The following is a 24543-nucleotide window of genomic DNA, read 5'->3' as shown; positions in this document are numbered from 1 at the left end:
AGTCGTCCAGGTGTGGCATCGTCATCCTTTTTGTCAGCCACAGCTAGCGCCTGAATGGAATGCCAATCCAATTGTATTTTTCGGATCCATTCACGTCCCAATAATGGTGGTCCTCCATCTTGTAGTATATATAGATACAGTTCCTGTGTTTCCTTGCCGTTGTATTTAACGGGCAACCTTATTTTTCCTCTGGGGTAGACTTTTTGCCCCGTATATGGCTTCAAGACAATGGACGTATCCTTCAATGGAATGTGTGAGAATAGCCGCTCGTAGTCTCATCGATTCATGACTGTTAGGGCTGATCCTGTGTCCAATTCCATCTTTACTTGGGACCCTGCTATCATGAGGGTGACCCAAATGGTTCGGTGATCCTCCTTTGCGATCACGTTGTGTAACTTTAGACAACTTAGTCTCCTGCTCCCGGAGTCATTATCACTCTTCTGGTCTTCTGAACTACTGTCCGTCATCTTTTGTACTTTCTTGTACTTTTCCATAGTAGTTCTTTTAGTGTTGGTTTTCTTTCCCGACCTGCAGACTCGTGCTATATGTCCCACTTTTCCACATTGCCTGCATACTTTGTCCTTAGCCCAGCAATCCTTCTGGTCATGGTTTGTTCTGCCGCAGTGATAGCACTTTTCTGCTCCATATGCCATTTCATTGGTGCTATATTCTTGCGGTTTCTGATGTATTTCCGCAGCTCCCCGTGCTGCTGCTTTGTAGGATACTGCAACGCTGAAAGCCTTTTCTAGCGTAAAGTCCTTTTCCGAAAGTAGTCGTTTCTGGGTTCCTTCACTCTGGAGTCCGCAGACAAACTTATCCCTTAAGGTATCTGCCAGTCCTGCTCCGAACTGGCAGTGCTTCGATAACTTGCGTAGTTCCGTAAGATAGTCAGCATTACTCTCATCTTTGTGCTGGTTTCTTTTATGGAACTTGAATCTTTCTGCTATCAGCAGCGGTGTAGGGTTTAGATGTTCCTGTAAGATATTGGCAATCTCTTCAAAGCTTTTCTCCATTGGTTTAGCTGGGGTAATTAAATTCCGCAATAGGCCGTACGTTCTCGCGCCCATCAAATTTAATAATACCGACGCCTTCTTTTCATCGGCCACCCCATTTGCCTTGCAGTACACTTCAATTCTTTCCACATATGTGGTCCAGTCTTCTATTTCGTTGTCGACAGCAGTGATACTGCCACTCTTCGGCATCTTGGGTGGTTTAAAATGGCGCCTCCCGCGCTTTTCCTTCTTCCCCAATGGATTAAAATGGCGCCTCCCGCGCTTCTCCTTCTTCCCCTTGCTGCCAATGCTGCTCCTAGCGTTCTAAATAGTAATGGCGGTGCCCTGCGGCTTCGGCGTGTCTCTCTTTTGTTAGTTAAATTCCTTAGTTTAATTCTTCTTCGACGCTGTCCACTGCGTGTCTCTTTTCCTTCCCCTCTTTTATTTTCTCTAAAGCTGCCTGGCTCTTGAGCACCGACTGCGCCCTGTGCGCTCCACCCTCTCTCTCTCTTTTCCTTCCCGACGACGTTGCACGGCCCCCTTGCAGAGCTGCTCGATCGCGCTCAAGCCCGCCGCAGTCCGGAAGGGTCAGCGCACTACCTGCTACCAGCACGATTTGCTGGAACACCTTGACTGGGGAGCCAAGCCCAGCTCTCCACAGCTTCCCCTGCGATTCACTGAACTCCGATGGATCACTGGGCGGTTGCCCACGGTCGACGCCCATTGCTCTGGCTTCGACCTCCAAGAAGCTTCTTTTCAGGGATGGATCCCCGTGAGGTGATGCAGTACTGCAGGTGAGTTCGAACCTGCTCGTCGCCACTGTAGTGTCCGCGTATCAATAACACACGGACTGCAGGAGAACGGTAATAAGAGGTGTTTACTGAACAGAGGGTATGCTGGAACTGAAAGTACAGAAGCCGGCTACGGCTTTATATACAGGTGTGGTCACTGCCGGTACTACAGTATAAAAGCAGTTCTCTCTTAAAGGTACATACACAACAAACACCACCAAAACAGATTAACTGGCTATTTATCTAACTTGCTGTTGAATCAGCTGCCGCATTTGCTTACAGTACAAAACTGACTGCGCTTCCAAGGTACTTCATTGACTGAAATGCTTTGGAACATCCTGATCTGTATCCATAATAGAGCGTGAAATTTGCTATATTGATGTAAGATCTTTCTTTCCACAGGACATGTACCCTGCCATAGACTTTACGCCACTCATTTAATCTCCTGAGGGAATGTTTTACATAAACATTCCCTGATCTCCAAAGGTAAGCAAGCAAAACCTCAGAATATTCACCTCCCCACACAATTGGCTGAAGAACACTGTATAAGCAGCATTTCTTGCCGATCTCTGGGAGGTCTGAGGACCATTTGAGTTAACCATGTAGTGTGGGATGAGACTGAGTAGGTGTAGCAGGTTCCATTTCCTGCAGGGTATTAGTGACAACCAACGTTCCCCTTAACTTTTTTTTTGGTGTGCGGCCCCTTTAAGGGGCTGTGCGGCCCATTCAGAATACCGCGCACGTGCAGTTTTTCCTATTTAAAAGCTGGTGAGCAGGCTGCGCCGAAGCTGCAGAGCGCCGTGCCACCATGCAGCTTAAAGGGAACATTGACGACAACATGGCATCATTTTCAGATAGGAGCTTACAAGTTACCATTACATAACGTATCTTGGGTGGGATAAGGGCATAAAATAAAGGAGCAGGAATAGGCCATTTGGCCCCTCGAGTCTGCTCCGCCATTCAATAAGATCATGGCTGATCTTCGACTTCAACTCCACTTTCCCGCCCTATCCCCATATCCCTTGATTCCTTTAGTGCCCCAGAATCTATCGGTCTCTGTCTTGAATATACTCAATGACTGAGCCTCCACAGCCCTCTGGGGTAAAGAATTTCAAAGATTCACCACCCTCTGAGTGAAGAAGTTCCTCCTCATCTCAGTCTTAAATGGCCGACCCCTTATCAGATTGAACTCGTGACCTCTAGTTGCTAGTCCAATATTTTTTTATTTTTTTATTGAATTGTTCAACATTAAGCACATTTACAACATCATGACCATTCCTTTGTACCCTACAATCATTCCTTTACCAGTTTTTAGCTACAGAAAGTAAAGTCATCATTAAAGACATTAACTACATCATTATTATTCTGTTATACCAGTACAGTCTTTCATTTACTATTTATTAGCTTTAGAAATTAAAGTTCAATTTGCCACCCATGACGTATATTAATCTACTGAACTTCAAAAACTGGGCAAAAAATGCCATCCTTAAATTCTTTTCTGAATAATAAATCCACAAAGCCTTATGATGCTCTTTTAGTTTATATTTGAAATACTCTTTCAGGTTTGTTCTTCTCCCCTTATAAAACAGAGCATTCCTTCGTTGGACGATCACGAAGCTGGCCACACTGTACATTAAGTTAATCGCCACTCCACCAGACTCGGGCAGACTCTCCTGCAATCCCCATCTCAAAAAGATTCCCATTCCCGCTCTTCGGCCCCCACCCAGCAAGAAATCCTCACACAACTGTCGAACGTAGTGCTAGAAATCATCTAACTGCGGACATAAGACCAGTAAATGGGACAGGGTCTCGTCCTGTGCCCCACACACTGGGCAGGTTGCCTCCTCCACTCACCCCACCTTACATAAAATAGTCATGGTAAACACTTCATCTAGAGCCATCCTTTGTTTCTTAACCTGTCCCATTACCATCCCCTCTTGCCTTGAATAGCTCTTAATACCTCTTTACTTCTCCTGCCTTCCATCCTATCACAGACCCTCCCTTTTGTTCTTTCATCCCCTCCCCCACTTCCCAGCCCCTAAACTTGCTTTTAAATCTGCTCCATTTCCTGCTTTTTTCCGGTTCTGACGAAAGGTCTTTGACCTGAAACGTTAACTCTGTTTCTCTCTCCACGGATGCTGCCTGGCCTGCTGAGTTTGTCCAGTGTTTTCTGTTGTTATTTCAGATTTCCAGCATCCGCAGTATTTTGCTATTGTATGGTAAATATCCAGTTGTGGGCCAATTTAAAATCCAGTTCAATCCACTCTGACCACTTAAATTTCACCCACACTCCTTTCCAAATCCTGCTAAGTCCAGCTGCGGGTATATACACTGCCAAAACTCCTGACCAGCAGATGTCTTGAATCTCCATTCTCTAAATATCCATAAAAATCTCACCTATTGCAGTTTTCTAATTGGACCAACTCATCATCTTTCTCCAGCTAAAAGCTTGGAAAAGTGGGACACATTTGACATCCTCTGGTGATTTCTGCCTTTATTTCTTCCATGCAATCCTGTGGCACTGCCCTCACAATCTTCTTGTACATGACCCCTATTGCGTTCTCCTCTACCTCCTGATCCTCCTCCCAGACCATGTCCCTCACAACTACCTCTGGCAACCAACCTGGAATCCCCTCATATAATACATTTTTCACTCATATAATCCCAACATTTATAAAAACTTGATTAAATAATGTGGTCCCTTCAATATTTACCCACCTGTTTAAAAGTAAGGGCTGGTCTAAAAATTCCTCAGCACCTTTGGATATGAACTGCACACTTTTTAAGAAATGGGCCCAAATCTCTATAACCCCTTTATAAAATCTAGGGAGATGTTTAATATATTTCAAAAACATATTATTGTATTCCATATAAAATATCCACTATCCTCCCATCCCACTTCATTTTAAAAAATGCTCAAAACAACCCTTCCAAAAATTTGTATTTGACATCTGAAGAAATCTCTTCACCCATTTGATTGTCTTCAAATCAATATCTGGGAAATTTAGCCCTCCTTGATTTCTCCGTCAAATGATAGTATTGTAAGCAACCAAGGCTTGTTTCCTTTCCTATATAAAACCTAACACAAGTCTCTCGGATGGACTTTTCCGCCCACTCAGGAATATCCTCCCCATCAATAAGTACCATAATTTGGATAACAGGAGAGCGGACACCACTGCCGCTCTTCCTTGGACTTCCAAACACATTTTCTTCCCATCTTCCCAAGATCTTTTTAATTTTTCTAACCATCAGTTCCTAATTTAATCGATCCACTTCATCCCAGTCCTTCTTGTCCCCCCATATGAACTCCCAGAATTTCCACCACCTTAAAGGGGCTTTCCTCCAACAACTCCCCCCAACCCTTCCCGCCACCAGGCATTGGGATTTACTATAGTTCTCTCTGGCTTCCGAAGCCCTACAGTACTCCTCCACTACTCTCATTGCTTTCCTCACCAACTCCCCATCAACGCTAAGATTGTGTCATCCGCATATTGGTGTATCACTGACATCAGCCCGGGACTGGGAACTGCAATCCCGACGACTCCATTTTCTTTCTGCATCATATAACCTAATGGTTCTGCTACCAATATGTACAGCAATGGGGACAGGGGACAACCCTGTCTCCCTGACCTCTGTATTGGAAAATACTTTGACAGAAACTCATTCCACTTAACACAGCTAAAAATGTTTGAATAAAAAATCCTTATCCACTCAATAAAATTTTTCCCAAAACCAAACACTTCCAAAACCATAAATAAAAACTCATGTGAGACTCTATCAAAGGCTTTCTCTTGATCTACCTTTAACACATAAGATTCCCCCCCACTCTCTTCCATGAGCTCTATCGCATCTCAGACTGAGGCCACTGAGTCCACGATGTCCCGGCCTACGACTCCATAGGACTGAGAGGGCGAAACTATCTGCGGCATCACCTCCTTCATACGATTTGCCATAACCCACCAAGATCTTATAATTCTTTAAATCCCTTCTATCCCCTTTATTATTTTTATAAGCTAGTCTTATAATACCTCTCCTCATAGGTGGGGACAGGCTTCCCTAAAATTTAATTTCCTTAAGACATCTAAGAGAAATGGACTTAAAATCTCTAAGGATTCTTTCTAAAATTCTGCAGTCAGTCCATTGGACTCATTCCACTTTTTGCTACTTTTATTTCTGCTAATCCTACTTCTATGTCACACATGCTTCTTTCATCTTCCGTTAAACCCTCCTCAATAAAAGCGTTAACTTTCTCCAGCACCAATTTGGAAATGTCTTCTTTTGTATATAACTCTTGGACATAGCGCAGATCTGAGCAGGAGCAGAGGCAGCAGGAGCAGCAGCTTAAAGAGGGCACCGGAGAAGGCCCAGGACACAGCGCAGACCTGGGCGGGAGCGGTGGCGGCGGTTTAAAGAGGGCACCGGAGAAGGCCCAGGACACAGCGCAGACCTGGGCGGGAGCGGTGGCGGCGGTTTAAAGAGGGCACCGGAGAAGGCTCAGGACACAGCGCAGACCTGGGCAGGAGCGGTGGCGGCGGTTTAAAGAGGGCACCGGAGAAGGCCCAGGACACAGCGCAGACCTGGGCGGGAGCGGTGGCGGCGGTTTAAAGAGGGCACCGGAGAAGGCTCAGGACACAGCGCAGACCTGGGCAGGAGCGGTGGCGGCGGTTTAAAGAGAGCACCGGAGAAGGCCCAGGACACAGCGCAGACCTGGGCGGGAGCGGTGGCGGCAGTTTAAAGAGGGCACCGGAGAAGGCCCAGGACACAGCGCAGACCTGGGCAGGAGCGGAGGCGGCGGTTTAAAGAGAGCACCGGAGAAGGCCCAGGACACAGCGCAGACCTGGGCGGGAGCGGTGGCGGCGGTTTAAAGAGGGCACCGGAGAAGGCTCAGGACACAGCGCAGACCTGGGCAGGAGCGGTGGCGGCGGTTTAAAGAGAGCACCGGAGAAGGCCCAGGACACAGCGCAGACCTGGGCGGGAGCGGTGGCGGCGGTTTAAAGAGGGCACCGGAGAAGGCCCAGGACACAGCGCAGACCTGGGCGGGAGCGGTGGCGGCGGTTTAAAGAGGGCACCGGAGAAGGCCCAGGACACAGCGCAGACCTGGGCGGGAGCGGTGGCGGCGGTTTAAAGAGAGCACCGGAGAAGGCCCAGGACACAGCGCAGACCTGGGCGGGAGCGGTGGCGGCGGTTTAAAGAGGGCACCGGAGAAGGCCCAGGACACAGCGCAGACCTGGGCGGGAGCGGAGGCGGCGGTTTAAAGAGAGCACCGGAGAAGGCCCAGGACACAGCGCAGACCTGGGCGGGAGCGGAGGCGGCGGTTTAAAGAGAACTGAGCGGAGGCTTAAAAGAACAAGGAGTGACATCACAGGACAGTGTAATGATCAATAACATGTCATTCTATAGTGGACACTAGGTGGAGCCGTAGAGCTGTGTAGAGCTGTATATAAGACTACACTACCCAGCTGTATGTATATTAAGACTACATTACCCATGAGGCACTAGGCTACCCAGAAGGCAACAGTCAAGATGGAAGCCTCTACAGATACTGTACCTAGTCCACATGTGCTCAATAAAGTGTCGAGCACAAGCTAGCTGTGTTCATAATAAGAATGTCTAGTTATTAATGAACATAAGAGACAGCAGGTAGGTGATTGGTTGGTGAGTATTACAGCTCTTTTGCTCTCGAGGTTAGGTAAGTTGATTACATTCAGAACTGGGAGAGTATTAACTACTATAACTTTATTGAATTAATAACTTAAACTAAATTAACTAATTAAAACTAAAAATAATCGTTTGAATAAATACTGTAACTAATTATATTGTGGCAAAGCCACCAACGGACTCCTGTATAAATGTATAACTGCCTTTAACAGAGTGCTACAGCACCTATGTTTGTTTACTGTATGTAAATAGCCGTTCTGGATAAGCCCCAGAATCAGCGCGATGACATCATCATGTTGGTCACGTGACGCCCCGAACGGCGGGAAACGTCATGACGTCATGACGTCAGAGAGTGGGAGGTTCCCAACTCAGACCTCATGAAACCAGCACCAGAAAAGACCTGTTGATTATTTCTCCTGCATGCAATTGTTTGTTCTCTAGTTTCTATTAAACTTCGTTTTATTATCGGACTGAGTCGACCTCAGTGCTTCAGTTAGGGATCTGACGATTCCTACATTGGTGACCCCAAGACTTCGCGGACGATTTTCGCGGAGGACGCGCAGAACAAAACAATGGATGTTAATGCAGCGACTTTGAAGCTCCCTCAATTTTGGGAACAACAGGCGGCCTCCTGGTTCGTCCAAGCGGAGGCTCAGTTCCAGCTTCAGAACATCGTGCTGGATCAGACCCGTTATCTTTACGTGGTCTCCGCACTGGGCAGCTAGACGGCTGCACGGATCATCAGTCTGCTGGAGACCCCACCTGTGGATAACAAGTAGGATACACTTAAGGCGCGACTTATGCAGGTTTTCGACCTCACGAAAGTGGAGCGTGCGCGACGTTTACTCACACTGCCCGGGTTAGACGACGCTAAGCCGTCTGAGTTGATGAGTCAGATGCTCACGCTCCTTGGGTCTGAGCTGCAGTGTTTTCTGTTTCGGGAACTGTTCCTGAGCCAGCTCCCCGAGCAGATGCAAGCAGCCCTCGCCAGGTCGGAGGCTATGGACTGTGTAGTGCTCGCGGCCGAAGCCGACACCATTTATGCGGCGATGCAGCAGTACTGTGCCACCTCGAAGCATCCCGCCCCGAAGAATCCCACCTTGGCGCCTCCACCGACTGGCCTCTGCTACTACCACGCCCGTTTCAGTCCAAAAACCAGATGTTGCCGACACCAATGCAGTTTCGCGCCAACTGCACCGAGGAAGCAGCAGCACCGATTGCGTGAACGGAAGAACAACCCCGAGGTCGATTTTGCGTCTACGATGGCAGTTGGCGATTCCGGGAAATTATTGTATATCACCGACTCCATTTCGGGCCAGCGGTTTTTGTGTGACACGGGCGTTCAGTGCAGCATCCTTCCCGCTTCGCTCCTCGACGTCAGGTCAGGGAGGCGCGGTTCTCCACTCCAGGCCGTCAACGGCAGCGCTATTCGTACGTTCGGGAAGCGGCGGATCCAGGTGTGTTTCGGCAGGCAACTTTTCCACTGGGAGTTTGTAACCGCCAAAATCGCACAGGCAATCCTCGGCGCTGATTTCTTCTGTACCAATGGCCTATTGATTGATTTACGTAATCGCCGTCTGATTCACGCCACCACGTTTGCCTCCATCCCCTGTTTTCGGGGCTCAGGCACGCCCCACGCGGGTTCCTGCACCGTGCCGGCGCCCGACGACTTCACCCGCCTGCTTGGGGAATTTCCGGATCTCACTCGACCCACCTTCACGGCGGCAATCGCTAAACATGGTGTAGAACACCACATCGCGACAACCGGCCCCCCGGTTTATGCCCAGGCTCGACGGCTGGAGCCCAGTAAACTCAAGGCCGCGAAGGCGGAGTTCGCCACCATGGAATGACTGGGAATCGTTCGCCGCTCGGATAGTCCCTGGTCGTCGCCGCTTCATATCGTCCCTAAGCCCGGCGGTGGTTGGCGGCCCTGCGGCGATTATCGGCGCCTCAATGAGGTCACGACTCCCGACCAGTACCCAATACCGTACATCCAAGATTTCTCCGCTCATTTGGCAGGCAATTCGGTTTTTTCCAAAATCGACTTCGTCTGGGGGTATCATCAAGTGCCCGCCCACCCCCAGGACGTCCAGAAGACGGCAGTCATTACCCCTTTTGGACTGTTTGAATTCCTCCGAATGCCGTTCGGACTCAAAAATGCGGCGCAGGCGTTCCAGCGCCTTATGGATTCAGTGCTGCGGGATCTTAAGTTTCTCTTTGTGTATCTCGATGACATCCTGGTCGCCAGTGCTTCGAAAGAGGAACATCTACAACACCTGCGCCTCCTTTTTCGACGCCTCCATCAGCATGGCCTTATAATCAACCCGAACAAATGTCAATTTGGACTGCGGCAGATAGACTTTTTGGGCCACTGCATCACTGCGGCAGGGGCACTGCCGCTTCGGTCGAAGGTGGTGGCCATCGCTGCTTTCCCGCGCCTGCAATCCGTTAGAGCGCTCCAGGAGTTCCTTGGTATAGGTTTGTCCCCCGGGCCGCACAGCTGATGCGGCCGCTCTACGAGGCACTCAGAGGGAAGCCGGGGAAGGAACCTGTGGTTTGGACGCCGGAGATAGATCGTGCTTTTGTGGACACAAAGGATGCTCTCGCAAACGCAACGATGTTGGCGCACCCGCTGCCTGGCGCCACCATCACGCTCACAACGGACATTTCAGACTACGCTGTAGGCGCCGTGCAGGAGCAATGGGTCGATGGGGCGTGGCAACCGCTGGCGTTTTTTAGTCGCCAATTGCGTCGTAACGAGCGTAGCTACAGCACGTTCGACAGGGAGCTGTTGCCGTTGTTTCTGGCCATCCGCCATTTTCGTTTTCTATTGGAAGGACACCAATTCACTGCGTTTGTGGATCACAAGCCCCTGACGTTTGCCATGGCCAAGACGGCTGAGCCGTGGTCAGCGCGACAGCAACGACAGCTCACCTTTATTTCCGAGTTCACCACTGACATCCGGCACGTGGCCGGCAAGGACAACGTGGTCGCTGATTGCCTCTCGCGTGCGACTGTCCAGGCCGTCCAGCTGGGACTCGATTATTCACTTATGGCTGCTGACCAAGCGGCTGATCCGGAAACGCAGGCTTTCCACACTGACTCGTCCTGCCTGCAGCCAGCGGATGTGCTTTTCCACTCGGCTGGCACCTCCTTGCTCTGCGACGTCTCCTTGGGAGACCCCCGCCCGATCGTTCCGCTGTCCTGGCGTAGGAACATTTTCGATGCCATTCATGGGCTTGCGCACCCGGGCGTGCGGGCTTCACAAAAATTGCTGGTGTCCAAGTTCGTCTGGAGGGGAATCCGAAAAGATGTCCATGACTGGGCCAACACCTGCGTCGTGTGCCAGAGGGCTAAAGTGCAGCGGCACGTCAAAGCTCCCGTCGCCGTATTCGAGGTACCGGAGAGGCGTTTTGATCATGTCCATGTCGACCTCGTGGGCCCACTACCGCCGTCACAAGGTTTCACACATCTTCTGACCATAGACGACCGTACCACCAGGTGGCCGGAGGCCATTCCTTTGACTTCCACCACCTCCGCGGATGTCGCCCGGGCTTTTCTTTCATCCTGGGTTGCACGTTTCGGCGTTCCGTCTGATATTTCGTCGGATCGCGGGCCGCAATTCTCGTCTGCTTTGTGGAACGCCGTAGCCTTGGGTTTGGGCACCAAGCTCCATCGGACCATGGCTTACCATCCGCAGGCCAATGGATTATGCAAACATTTTCGTCGGCCCTTGAAGGCGTGGCTGAGGGCCACCCTCCAGGGGACCGCGTGGATGGACAAGCTGCCATGGGTGATGCTCAGGTTACGCACAGCGCCTAAAGAGGACCTGCAGGCATCGGCCGCCGAACTGGTTTATGGCCAGCCGCTCCGGGTGCCCGGCGAGTTTCTTCCATCACCAATGCGTCCTTGGTCGGCGGCCGAACAACTGGAAGCTCACCCGGCCGCAGCGCAATCTTTCCGACGTCGCATCACGGGTTGTCCGCGTCCCACGTTCCGCCGGAACTTATGCGGGCTAAATTCGTTTTCGTCCAGCATGACGCCCACCGTAGTCCTCTCACGCCTCCATATACAGGCCCGTTCCAGGTACTGCAGGCGGGCGCCAAGAGTTTTTTTAGTGAACGTTGGGGGCAAGCCTGACCACATTTCCGTGGACCGCCTCAAGGCTGCACACCTGGACCTTGAGCAACCGGCCGAGGCAGCGCAGCCACCACGTCGTGGGCGGCCGCCCGTGACTACCTCGCCTGACCCGACTGTTCCGCAGACCAGCTCATCGTCTGACCAGCCCATTCCTCTCCGGGAATATCGGAATCGTTCAGACAGGCTTGTCCGACCTCCTCTGCGATTGACTTTTGAGGTTAAAGACACTTCTGGGGGGCGCATGTGGCAAAGCCACCAACGGACTCCTGTATAAATGTATAACTGCCTTTAACAGAGTGCTACAGCACCTATGTTTGTTTACTGTATGTAAATAGCCGTTCTGGATAAGCCCCAGAATCAGCGCGATGACATCATCACGTTGGTCACGTGACGCCCCGAACGGCGGGAAACGTCATGACGTCATGACGTCAGAGAGTGGGAGGTTCCCAACTCAGACCTCGTGAAACCAGCACCAGAAAAGACCTGTTGATTATTTCTCCTGCATGCAATTGTTTGTTCTCTAGTTTCTATTAAACTTCGTTTTATTATCGGACTGACTCGACCTCAGTGCTTCAGTTAGGGATCTGACGATTCCTACAATATAAATAATAAAATAAGGTTGGATAGAGATGGCAGGGAAAGTGATGTGTCGTAACTGCAGCATGTGGGAGTTGGTGGAGACCAATGAGAATCCAAGCAACCACATCTGCGGTAAGTGCCTGCACCTCGATGAACTTTGGCCCAGAGTTGTTGAGCTGGAGTCCGAGCCGCAGACATTGCGATGCATCAGGGAAGGGGAGAGTTATCTGGACACTTTGTTACAGGAGGCAGTCACACACCTTATGTTAAGCAGTACTTTAGAAATAGTCAATGGCCAGGGATAGGAGGGTGTGACTGTGAGTCAGGAAGGTACGGGGACCAAGGATGTAGTGATGGAGGAGCCTCGGCCCTTGACCTTGTCCAACAGGTACAAGATACTTGCTGCCTGTATGGATGAGAACAAGGACTGCAGGGAGGATGGGCAAACTGACCACGGCACCATGGTACAGGAGGCCATTCAAATGGGAGGAGTATAAAGGAATGCGGTAGTGGTAGGCGACACTACAGTCAGGGGGATAGATACTGTTCTCTGCAGCCGCGACAGGGAGTACCGAATGCTGTGTTGTCTGCCCGATGCCGGGGTTAAGGATATCTCCTCACGGCTGGAGAAGAATTTGGAGTGGGAGGGGGAGGATCCAATTGTCGTGGTCCACGTAGGAATAAACAATATAGGTAGAACTAGGAATGAGGTTTTGCTGAGGGGGTTTGAGGAGCTCGAATCCAAATTAAAAAGCAGAACCTCAAAGGTAATAATCTCTGGATTGTTACCTGAGCCACGCACAAATTGGCATAGGGACAAGCAGATCAGAGAGTTAAATGCGTGGCTCAAGGAGTGGTGTGGAAGGAAGGGGCTTCAGTTCATGGGGCACTGGCACCAGTACTGGGGAAAGAGGGAGCTGTTCTGTTGGGACGGGCTTCACTTAAACCAGGCTGGGACCAGTGTCCTGGCGAACTGAATAACTAGGGCAGTAGACAGGGCTTTAAAAAATGAAGGGGGGTTGGGAGGATTCAGGAATGACCTACTCCTGCTCCTATACCTTATGTTCTTCTTTTGCTCTAGAAAGCATCTGGTGCATCTTTCTCCCTCCAACGCAGCTTTAGCTTTAGCATGGAGAATGGCCCGCTTGCATTTTTCAGCTTGCAATAATTCCCATTCTTTCTTTAAAACCATCCACTTAGTTTTTGCCCCCTTATCACCTCCATCACCTGTTTACAGATATCTGTAAATCTTCTATTCATATTCTCTTCTCTGTGCCGGTTAGCTACCGCTCTCTCTTTCTATTAACGTACCGAAAAAACTTGTAGATTGTAAAGTCTGTGGGTTGTTTAGTTAATTAATACACAGACTCCAAGAGTAACTTAAAACAGGACTTTACTATTCGAAGGTCAGGGCGAATCTGCCCAATAACTCCTGGCACAACACTTATATACTGGTGTGGTCACTGTAGTGTATGTACCCGTCTATCTTTAAGGGAACTATTGAATGTAACCGTTCACCTTTAAGGGAACTACTTTAGGTGTGGCACTATTTGTTTGGCTTCTGTATACTGTAATACCGATAGTGACCACACCAGTATATAAGTGTTGTAGCAGGATTGCTGGGGCAGATTCGCCCGGACCTTCGAATAGTAAAGACCTGTTTTGTTTGTTACTTCTGAAGTCTGTGTATTTATTAACTGCACAACCCACAGACTTTACAGTGGCGACGAGTCCAATCGTACCCTGCGGCAAGATTACCAAAGCAAGAAGAGCGTCGAAGAGAGGCAACCGCCCTCGTCGTGCTGCTGGAAGAAAACACGAGGCTGCAGCAGGAGAAAGGTGGAAGACTTTAGCAACAAAAGCTTCCATTAGCAACAGGCACTGACTACCCTTCTACCACGGTGCGGAGTGAGCCGATCAGCAGGGAACAAGGCGGCCGAAGAGACTGTGAGTAGGGGAAGGTGTAGAAGTATCCGGAGGATAAGGGCAGAGCACTCGACCTCGGTCGAGGGGGAGCTGTGCCGGCCAAAAGTCGGGTCCAACGGCGTCGGGTGACAGCCGGACCGCGATCGGCGGGAAAAATCCGGGCAGCGACCGCAGCCACGAAGCGCTGAGCCTGCGAGTAGGTGCGGGAAGAGAAACCCGGCCGCAGCCGGGGAGGGAAACACCGGTCTGCGAGAGGGCTGGTGAGGCGAACGGGAACTGTGCGGGTGAGAGCCGGGTGCGGAGAGAGAGACTGCGAGGAGCCAGTCCAGCGGCTGAGCTGTTCTCCACCAACGGGGTACTCAGAGCCGGCAAAACCGAACGTGCGGGAGTGGGTGAGAGACACAGCCGAAAACGGGGTGAGAGACTGCACGAGAGCCAGTCCAGCGGCTGAACTGTTCTCCACCAACGGGGTACCCAGGGCCGGTAGCACCGAACGTGCGGGTGAGAGAGCGACAGAGCCGGGTACGGAGAGAGAGACTGCGCGAGAGCCAGTCCAGCGGCTGAACTGTCCTCCGTTAACGGGGTGTACCCAGCGCCGGTAGAGCCGTGCGGGCGGGAGGAAAAGACATAGCCGAGTAAGGGGAGCTGTGCGGAAGCCAGCCAGCGGCTGAACCTGTCCGCTGTGGGGGAAGCATACCCCTTCCACCGGGAAGAAACGCGGGAAGCCGCCATTAGGCGGAGAAGACGCCAGAAGCGGGAAACCGCCATTGAAGTGGGCGGGGCGAGAAAGGAAGAGCGGGAAACCGCCGATTTCGCGGGAAAACCGCCATCTTAGAAACAAACAAATAAATAAGAATACTTAAAGAAATACTGGTGCTGCTCCCAAGGGAAGAAAAATGCCTAAGCGAGGGAATATTAACGACTTTAATTCTGAAATAGAAGACTGGGCCACGTACGTGGAACGCATAGAGATCTATTGCGAAGCCAACAAAATAGAGGAAGACGACAAGGCGATAACATTGCTAAACTCGATGGGGGCAAAAACATACGGGCTCTTGAAGCATCTAATAGCACCAAATAAACCAGCGGATCAGACCTTCGAAGAGATTGTGGCTGGGCTGAAGGACCACTTGAACCCCACACCGCTGATGCTGGCTGAACGATTCAAATTCTACGCAAGAACGCAGAAGAAAGACGAAAGCAATGCGGAATACTTGGTCGAACTGCGTAGGCTAGCGAAATACTGCCAGTTCGGAGGGAATCTGACAGAAGCGCTGCGGGACAAGTTCGTATGCGGATTGTCCAAAGAAGGGACGCAGAAGCGACTACTGGAAGAGAACGACCTCACACTGGACAGGGCTGTCCTTATAGCTGCATCGCACGAAGCCGCAGCGAAAGGAACGGCGGAAATGCAACTAAAGGCGGCGGCACTCGGGGTGGACCAAATTACTTCAAGCACAACAAAATGCTACCGTTGTGGGAAGACAACGCATGACCAGAATCAATGCTGGTTTAAGAACCAAGAGTGTAGGAAATGTGGCAAACTGGGTCACATCGCGAAGGTATGCCGGTCCGGGAAAAAGACCAATAATCAAAGGAAGCCACCACAAGAAAAGTACAACAAGGTACACAAGGTGGCTGAGAAGAGTTCAGACGAACAGAATTCAGACTCAGACCCAAACAACCAGGAGCTGGGTAGGCTGAGAATCCACAATGTGGGTAAAGAAACGGATCTACAGGCCATCTGGGTCATACTAAAAATAGCTGGAGTCCAAGTAAGAATGGAGCTGGACACTGGATCAGCTCTATCAGTCATCAACCAAAGGGACTACCACCGGCTATTCTCTCACATACCTTTAAGAAATACCAAGTTCGTATTACAGACATACACGGGGCATAACGTATACCCCGTGGGGAAAATAAGAGTCAAGGTGAGAGATAGGGGTAAAGAACACCCAAGAATGAACTTGTACGTATTACCTGAGGGAGGACCACCACTTCTAGGACGGGAGTGGTTTAAGAAAATAGACATGGAATGGCATTACCTAAAAGCCATAATGAGGGAGGACTCGGTGCAAGCTATTAGCTCAGATTCTGAAATGGATGATGATAAGACCAAGTCGAATATGGAAGACAAGGCTAAAAGGGACTTGCCGACGATGGGAAAGAAAACGAAGACATGCAGAAGGACTTATGGTACCAAGAAGAATAAAGCTGCAGAGCAGAACTCCAGGTTGACAGAGAATTCTGAGCCTGTTCAAGCAAAGGATTCATCCATGACGGAAGAACACCGAGCTCGGACGCAAACTTATGTCAAAGTACGACAACAATTAGAACAGTTGAGTGACCGTCTCGTACAAGAGATGAAAAATATGGAAAGGTTCTGGGACACCGAATGGGAGAACCTGGAAAGACTACAGAGACAGCTAGCTCAAGCAGAGAGCGACCATAGAGCCATCGTGGTCAAATACCAATCACATTCCCCTGATGCTGTTCAGGAACTAGAATATTTACAGAATGAACCAAAGGAAGAGGAATCTTCAGGGAGCCAGGATTTTATTCCAGTTCTTCTCTACGACTCCTTACAAGCAGAGTGTGAGAAGTTGAAAGAACAGTATGAACAGGCCCAGGCTACAATTCTGGAGGGGGTTAACTCGGCAGCCTCCGAAAAGCTAGTTTCAGTAGAAGCATATGAACAACTAAAGGTTGAACATGAGCAAGAAGTCCAAAGGCTGCAGGAAATTCTTGATGAGCTCAAGGCCAAGGCAGGCTCATCGGTAGGAGCTCCATCCATAGATGAGAAATTAGAGGTGAAAATCATGGCAGAGCATGAAAGACAGGATGTCCAAGAACTTATAAAAACATTGAAGGACACCCAAGACAAATATGAGGCGGCAATGACCGAGGTTCAACAACTTGAAGAACAGATTCAACTGGGAATCCTTTCAGTGGAAGAACAGGACACTGTAAGAATGGTCCCTGAACATGAACTAGAGAGCATCAGGGCGCAACTTTTCCGAGCGCTGAAAGCCAAAGTTCAAGAGGAACGTAAGGTGGAAGTATTGGAGAAAGAGGTGGAGGAAATGGAGAAGACTCTGATCCACCGTGTTCCCAGGGAAGAGTTAACGGTCAGCCAACTCCTTCATATGCTGAAGGACAAGACTCTGCAAGGGGAACAATCTGAACACGAGCTTCAATCTTCAGGGGGAACGAGTTCGGAGCTCTCAAAAGTCACGGAGATAGCTGAGGTGGCAACACAAATTTTACAAGGATGCCAAAAGTACGTTGAATCACGTCAAGGTGAACAGAAGAATGTGGAAACCGTTACTTCAGTAGAAGGGTTAAATAGCCTGATAACGCAATTACCGATGGAAAGGAAGGTATTGAACTCACGAATGAGGTCCGTCGTGAAGGAATGGCAGATAACCCAGGAAGAGCGGGATGAATATGAATGCATGAAGAAGGCTTTTCAAGAAAGATGTTTAGGGAAGGAACCACCGTCAGCTAACGTCCAGACGGGTGAGGAGGAAGAAGAAGTCTCTCTCGCTGGCCTAACTCAGGACGAACCCGAATATTACCATGACCTGTTGAGTGACACTGAATATTACGAGGATGTGGTCTGCCCAGCTTGTGATGAAAACTCTCAAAGTGCTGAAATCCGGAGGAAGCACTTAAGGTCTAAGGAACATAGAGAGTTGGTGGCGCTACAGCTGGCAGCCGAGAAAGGAGCTCCGAGAGTTTCAAAAAGGCAGAAAAGAAAAAGAAGAAGCAGAAGATAATAACTGTCTAAAATATTAGCACTTCTACCATTCCAGGCGGGACATTACGAAAGGAGCTAAATTAGTTGAAAAACTGGAAAATGTCAAGACAGCCAGTTGGTTGTAAAAGTCCACACTGCTGGTTCAACAGGACGAAGGTTCAAGCTGTTACGTCAAGAAAAAGGCTATGGAGGAGTCACGCTAGCCAGGTAATCCGGCTACACCAAAGAAATGTTGTTCGGAACGAGTCAAGATCAGAGACTGAATCTATGAACTGTTTCCGCAGAGACTGAACCTGTGAACTGTTTCCACCGAGATTGTATTTGTAAATTGTTTTATATGACATTGACTCCACCGAGATTATATCTGTAATTTGTTTTATAGGAAGTTGAAGATATGTATGTTTAACGGGGACTCTGTAAGTAATAAGCTAAAAAGGGAGGATTGTAGTGTAAGTACCCGTCTATCTTTAAGGGAACTATTGAATGTAACCGTTCACCTTTAAGGGAACTACTTTAGGTGTGGCACTATTTGTTTGGCTTCTGTATACTGTAATACCGATAGTGACCACACCAGTATATAAGTGTTGTAGCAGGATTGCTGGGGCAGATTCGCCCGGACCTTCGAATAGTAAAGACCTGTTTTGTTTGTTACTTCTGAAGTCTGTGTATTTATTAACTGCACAACCCACAGACTTTACATTCACCGTTGGTATTACCGTATACAGAAGCCAAACAAAGTAGTGCCACACCTAAAATAGTTCTCTTAAAGGTGAACGGTTACATACAATAGTTCTCTTAAAGGTAGACGGGTACATACACTACAATCCTCCCTTTTTAGCTTACAACATACTTATTCCCCATTAAACATAACATATAATCAACTTCATGTAAAACAATTCACAGATATAGTCTCTGCGGGAAACAGTTCACAGATTCAGTCTCTGCGGGAACAGTTCACAGATTCAGTCTCTGGTCTTGACTCGGTCCGAACAACATCTCTGTGGTGTAGCCGGTTCACATTTCTAGCGTGACTCATCCAATAGTCTTTTCCTTGGCTTAACAGCTTGAACTTCCGTCCTGCTGAACCAGCAGTGCTGACTTTTACAAACAGCTGGACTGCCTTGGTAATTTTTCCTACTTTCCAACTGATTTGGCCCCCTTCGTAGGGCCCACGTGCATGATCTGATAGAAGTGATAATGATTTAGATGGTTATCGTCTTCTGCTTTGTCTTTTTCTTTTCTGCTTCTTGGAGACTCTCGGGGCTCCCTTATCCGCTGCCAGCTGTAGCGCCACCATCTCCCTATGTTCCTTAGACTTTAAGTGCTTCATCCTGATTTCTGCACTTTGGGAGTTTTCATCACAAGCTGGGCAGACCAAGTCATCGTAATATTCCGTGTCACTCAACAGGTCATGGTAATATTCGGTGTCGTCCTGAGCTAGTCCAGCGAGAGGGCCTGCTACTTCTTCCGTACCCAACTGGACGTTAGCCGACTGTTGTTCCCTCCCTAGACATCTTTCCTGAAGAGACTTCTTCATGCGTTCATATTCATCCCGCTCTTCCTGGGTTTCCTGCAAATCCTTCACTAATGACCTCGTTTGTGATTTCAATACTTCCCCTTCCCTCGGGGATTGATTGATCAGGCTATTCAATCCTTCTACTGGAGCAGCTGTTTCAACATTCTGCTGTTCACATTGACGTGATTCAGCGTACTTTTGGCATCCCTGTAAAATCTGTGTTGCAACCTCAGCTATTTCCATAACTTTTGAGAGCTCCGAACTCCTTCCCTTTGAAGATTGAAGCTCGTGTTCAGATTGTTCCCATGGTAGAGTCTTGTCCTTCAGCATATGAAGGAGTTGGCTGACTGTTAACTCTTCCACGGGAACACTGTGGGTCAGAGTCTTCTCCATTTCATCCACCTTTTCCTCCAATGCTTTCACCTTCTTTTCCTCTTGTACTTTGGCTTCCAGCGCTCGGAGAAGTTGCGCATTGATGCTCTCTAGCTCATGTTCAGAGGCCATTCTTACAGTCTCTGTGTTTCTTACAGTTCCCTTTTCTTCCACTGAACGGATTCCCAGTTGAATCTGTTCTTCAAGTTGTTGAATCTCGGTCATTGCCGCCCCATATTTGTCTTGGGTTTCCTTTAATATTTTTATGAGTTCTTGTACATCTTGTCTTTCATGTTCTGCCATGTCTTTCACCTCTAATTTCTCATCTATGGATGGAACTTCTACCGATGAGTCTGTCTTGGCCTTGAGCTCATCAAGAATTTCCTGCAGCCTTTGGACTTCTTGCTCATGTTCAACCTTCAGTTGCTCATATGCTTCCACTGAAACTAGCTTTTCGGAGGTTGCCGAGTTAACCCCTTCCAGAATTGTAGCCTGGGCCTGTTCATACTGTTCTTTCAACTTCTCACACTCTGCTTGTAAGGAGTCGTAGAGAAGAACTGGAATAAAATCCTGGCTTCCTGAAGATTCCTCTTCATTTGCTTCTTCCTGCAAATATTCTAACTCCTGAACAGCATAAGGGAGATGTGATCGGTAATTGGTCACGATGGCTCTATGGTCGCTCTCTGCTTGAGCTAGCTGCTTCTGTTGTCTTTCCAGATTCTCCCATTCGGTGTCATAGAACTTTTTCATTGTTTTCATCTCTTGTACGAGACAGTAACTCAATTGTTCTAATTGTTGTCGTAATTTGAAATAAGTTTGAGTCCGAGCTCGGTGTTCTTCCGTCATGGATATGTCCGTAACTTGAACAGGCTCAGAATTTTCTGTCAAACTAGGTTGTCGTTGTTCGGTGGAGTTCTGCTCTGAAACTTTGTTCTTCTCTGGAGCATAAGCCTTTATGCATGCCTTCGTTTTTCCAACCTTCGTCGGCAAGTCCATTTCAGCCTTGTCTTTCATATTTGGGTTGGTCTTATCGTCATCCGTTTCAGAATCTGAGCTGATTGTCTGCACCGAGTCCTCACTTGTTATGGCTTTTAGATAGTGCCATTCCATGTCTATTTTCTTGATCCACTCCTGTCCTAGAAGTGGTGGTCCTCCCTCATGTAGTACGTATAAGTTCATTCTTGGGTGTTCTTTACCCCTATCTCTCACTTTGACTCTTATCTTTCCCATGGGGTATACTTTATGCCCTGTGTATGTCTGCAATACGAACTTGGTATCTCTTAAGGGTATATGTGAGAATAGCCAGTGGTAATCCCTTCGATTTATGACTGATAGAGCTGATCCAGTGTCCAACTCCATTTTCACTTGGATTCCAGCTATTTTTAGCATGACCCAGATAGTTTGTAGGTCAGCTTCCTTACTCACATTGTGAATTCTCAGACTACCCAGCTTCTGGCCGTTTGGGTCTGAGTCTGAATTCTGTTCGTCTGAACTCTTCTCAGCCACCTTGTGTACCTCGTTGTACTTTTCCTGTGATGGCTTCCTTTGGTTGTTGGTCCTTTTCCCTGACCGGCATACCTTAGCTATGTGACCCAGTTTGCCACATTTCCTACATTCCTGGTTCTTAAACCAGCATTGGTTCTGGTCGTGTGTTGTCTTCCCACAACGATAGCATTTTGTTGTTGTCGAGGTAATTTGATCCACACTTAGTGCTGCTGTCTTTAGCTGCATTTCCGCAGTTCCCTTCGCTGCGGCTTCGTGCGATGCTGCAATAAGGACAGCCCTGTCAAGTGTAAGGTCGTTCTCTTCGAGTAGTCGCTTTTGCGTTCCTTCCTTTGCCAACCCGCACATGAACTTGTCTCGCAATGCCTCTGTCAGATTCCCTCCAAACTGGCAGTATTTCGCTAGTCTACGCAGTTCGACCAAGTATTCTGCGTTGCTTTCGTCTTTCCGTTGTGTTCTCGCATAAAATTTGAATCGTTCCGCCAACATCAACGGTGTGGGGTTCAAGTGATCCTTCAGAACAGCCACAATATCATCGAAAGTCTGATCCGCCGGTTTAGCTGGTGATAGTAGATGCTTCAAGAGCCCGTATGTCTTCGCGCCCATCGAGTTTAGCAAGGTTATAGCTTTGTCATCTTCTTCTATTTTATTGGCCTCACAATAGATCTCGATGCGTTCCACGTACGTGGCCCAGTCTTCTACCTCGGCATTAAAATCGTTGATGTTACCACGCTTAGGCATCTTCCTCTCTTTCTGATAACACCCCGAATTATTTCTTTAACTTATTTTTTTTTTTCTTCTAAGATGGCGGTTTTCCAGCAAAAATGGCGGTTTCCCGCGCTTATCTTCTCTCCCCGCCCACTTCAATGGCGGTTTCCCGCTTCTGTCTTCTTCCCCGCCTAATGGCGGCTTCCCGCGTTTCTTCCCTAGCGGGAGGGGTACACTTTCCCCCACAGGCGACGGCCGCTGGCTTTCAGGTTCACAGCCTGCGCGTCGGCTTCAGGGCTTTCCCTTTTCTCGGCAGGGCAACCGGCGCTGGGTACACCCCGTTGACGGCGAACAGTTTCAGCCGCTGGGCTGGCTCTCGCTCAGTTCCCCTTGGTCGGCTCTGCCTCTCCTGCTCGCTCGGCTCCCAATTGCGCCTCCCAGCCCTCTCGCAGTCTGGTACTTCCCTCCCCGGCTGCGGCTGAGTTTATCTCTTCCCGCGCCTACGTTCCCGGTCGCAGCGCTTCGTGGCTTCGGTCGCTGCCCGGCCTTTTTCTCTGGTCGCGGTCTAGCTGTCTCACGACGCCGTTGCGTCCCCCAGCCTGTCTGTACCGCGGCTTCCTTGCTCCACGCTGCCCCAGTCTCAGCGCCTCTGGGCCCGACTTCTGTCCAGCTCCTTTCCCCCTCGACCGTGGTCGAATGCACCGCCCTTATCCTCCGGTTATTCTTTTTACTTTCCCTTACTCACAGTCACCGTGGCCGCCTTGCTTCTCGTGCTGATCGGCTCACTCCTCACCGTGGCAGAAAGGACAGTCAGTGCCTGTTGCTGATGGAAGTCTTTGTCTCTAAATTCTTCCTCCTTTCTAGTTCTGCAGCCTCGAGTTTTTTCCCAGCAGAACGACGAGGGCGGTTGCCTCTTCTCGACGCTCGTTAACTGCTTCGGACGTATTGTTGCCGTAGGGTACGATCGGACTCGTCGCCACTGTAAAGTCTGTGGGTTGTTTAGTTAATTAATACACAGACTCCAAGAGTAACTTAAAACAGGACTTTACTATTCGAAGGTCAGGGCGAATCTGCCCAATAACTCCTGGCACAACACTTATATACTGGTGTGGTCACCGTCGGTATTACCGTATACAGAAGCCAAACAAAGTAGTGCCACACCTAAAATAGTTCTCTTAAAGGTGAACGGTTACATACAATAGTTCTCTTAAAGGTAGACGGGCACATACACTACATAGATCATATTTGAAAATTGTCCCACCAAACTCTTTTTATCCTTTTAAAAACAGATGTTCTTTTTGAGCATTCTTTATTATGTGTAAAATTCCTTCTTTATAACCACTCGGCCATCGCACCCTGGAGAGTCCTGGGGCAACAGTTCCAGTTTCTGAATTACCACAGTGTTGTCGATCTGTGTGAATACCCACCTCCAGCTCACCATTCTCAGCAGCATCGTGTAGTGGTGTGCCGCCCCAGTGGTCCTTCAGTATCCTCGCCCCCATCTTTATTAATCGGTCCAAGATCTTGGCATGCCCTCCACTGGCAGCAAAGTGCATTGCAGTTGCTCCCTCGTTGTCCTGCGCAGACAGGTCAGTGCCTGTGAATGATCTCTGCATCACACATCGGAAGAGAAAAGGTCAAATATAGCACCAGCGAGATTAACCACTGCACAGGTACAACAACAACTTGCATTTATATTGCACCTTTAATGTAGCAAAACGTCACAAGGCGCGTCGCAGGAGCGTAATCAGACAAAGTTTGACACTGAGCCACATAAAGAGATATTAGGACAGGTGAGGTAGGTTTAAAGGAGCCACTTAAAGGAAGAGAGAGAGGTAGAGAAGCGGAGAGATTTAGGAAGTCAGTAAGGCATGGTGCTGCTGGGAGAGGTTATTGAGCCTGACTGTGTGAGGGAGCTGCATTAACATCAGTACACATACAGTCAGCAACACAGGGGGCTGGCTGGAAGAACACACACACATGACACACACACACATGACACACACACATGCCCCGTGTCCCCTGGAGCGATGCCCTGTGTCCCCTGGAGAGATGCCCCGTGTCCCCTGGAGAGATGCCCCGTGTCCCCTGGAGAGATGCCCCATGTCCCTGGAGAGATGCCTCGTGTCCCTGGAGAGATGCCCCGTGTCCCCTGGAGTGATGCCCTGTGTCCCCTGGAGAGATGCCTCGTGTCCCTGGAGAGGTGTTTCGTGTCCCTGGAGAGGTGCCTCGTGTCCCTGGAGAGATGCCCCGTGTCCCCTGGAGAGTTGGGGGGTGTCTCTGGAGAGATGCCCCATGTCTCCTGGAGCGAGGCCCAGTGTCCCCTGGAGAGATGCCCCATGTCTCCTGGAGCGATGCCCCGTGTCCCCTGGAGAGATGCCCTGTGTCCCCTGGAGAGATGCCGCATGTCCCTGGAGAGATGCCCCGTGTCCCCTGAAGCGATGACCCGTGTCCCCTGGAGAGATGCCCCGTGTCCCCTGGAGCGAGGCCCAGTGTCCCCTGGAGAGATGCCCCATGTCTCCTGGAGCGAGGCCCAGTGTCCCCTGGAGAGATGCCCCATGTCCCCTGGAGCGATGCCCCGTGTCCCCTGGAGAGATG

At 49.5% G+C, this 24543-nt stretch overlaps 1 protein-coding gene across 7 annotated transcripts in view; it reads right to left on the bottom strand.

The window, feature by feature from the left end:
- LOC147115992 (espin-like) overlaps positions 1-24543 on the bottom strand; it is a 470195-nt gene that overhangs the window by 231817 nt on the left and 213835 nt on the right. For 6 of the 7 annotated variants that reach the window (XR_015078729.1, XR_015078728.1, XM_085990693.1 and 3 more), the window contains exon 4: positions 23373-23555. The exons of the other annotated variant lie outside the window; for it this stretch is intronic. Coding sequence is in view for 4 of the 6 variants with exons in the window: in XM_085990693.1 (XP_085846819.1) it covers positions 23373-23555 (183 nt within the window). In the remaining 2 variants the exon portion in view is untranslated. The remainder of the gene's footprint in view (positions 1-23372; positions 23556-24543) is intronic. 7 annotated transcript variants of the gene reach the window in all.

The sequence above is a fragment of the Somniosus microcephalus genome, chromosome 6, assembly GCF_052327205.1.
Source record: "Somniosus microcephalus isolate GS21.2 chromosome 6, FLI_Smic_1.0, whole genome shotgun sequence".
Lineage (NCBI taxonomy): Eukaryota > Metazoa > Chordata > Chondrichthyes > Squaliformes > Somniosidae > Somniosus > Somniosus microcephalus.
This window is presented reverse-complemented; position numbering and strand designations above follow the sequence as displayed.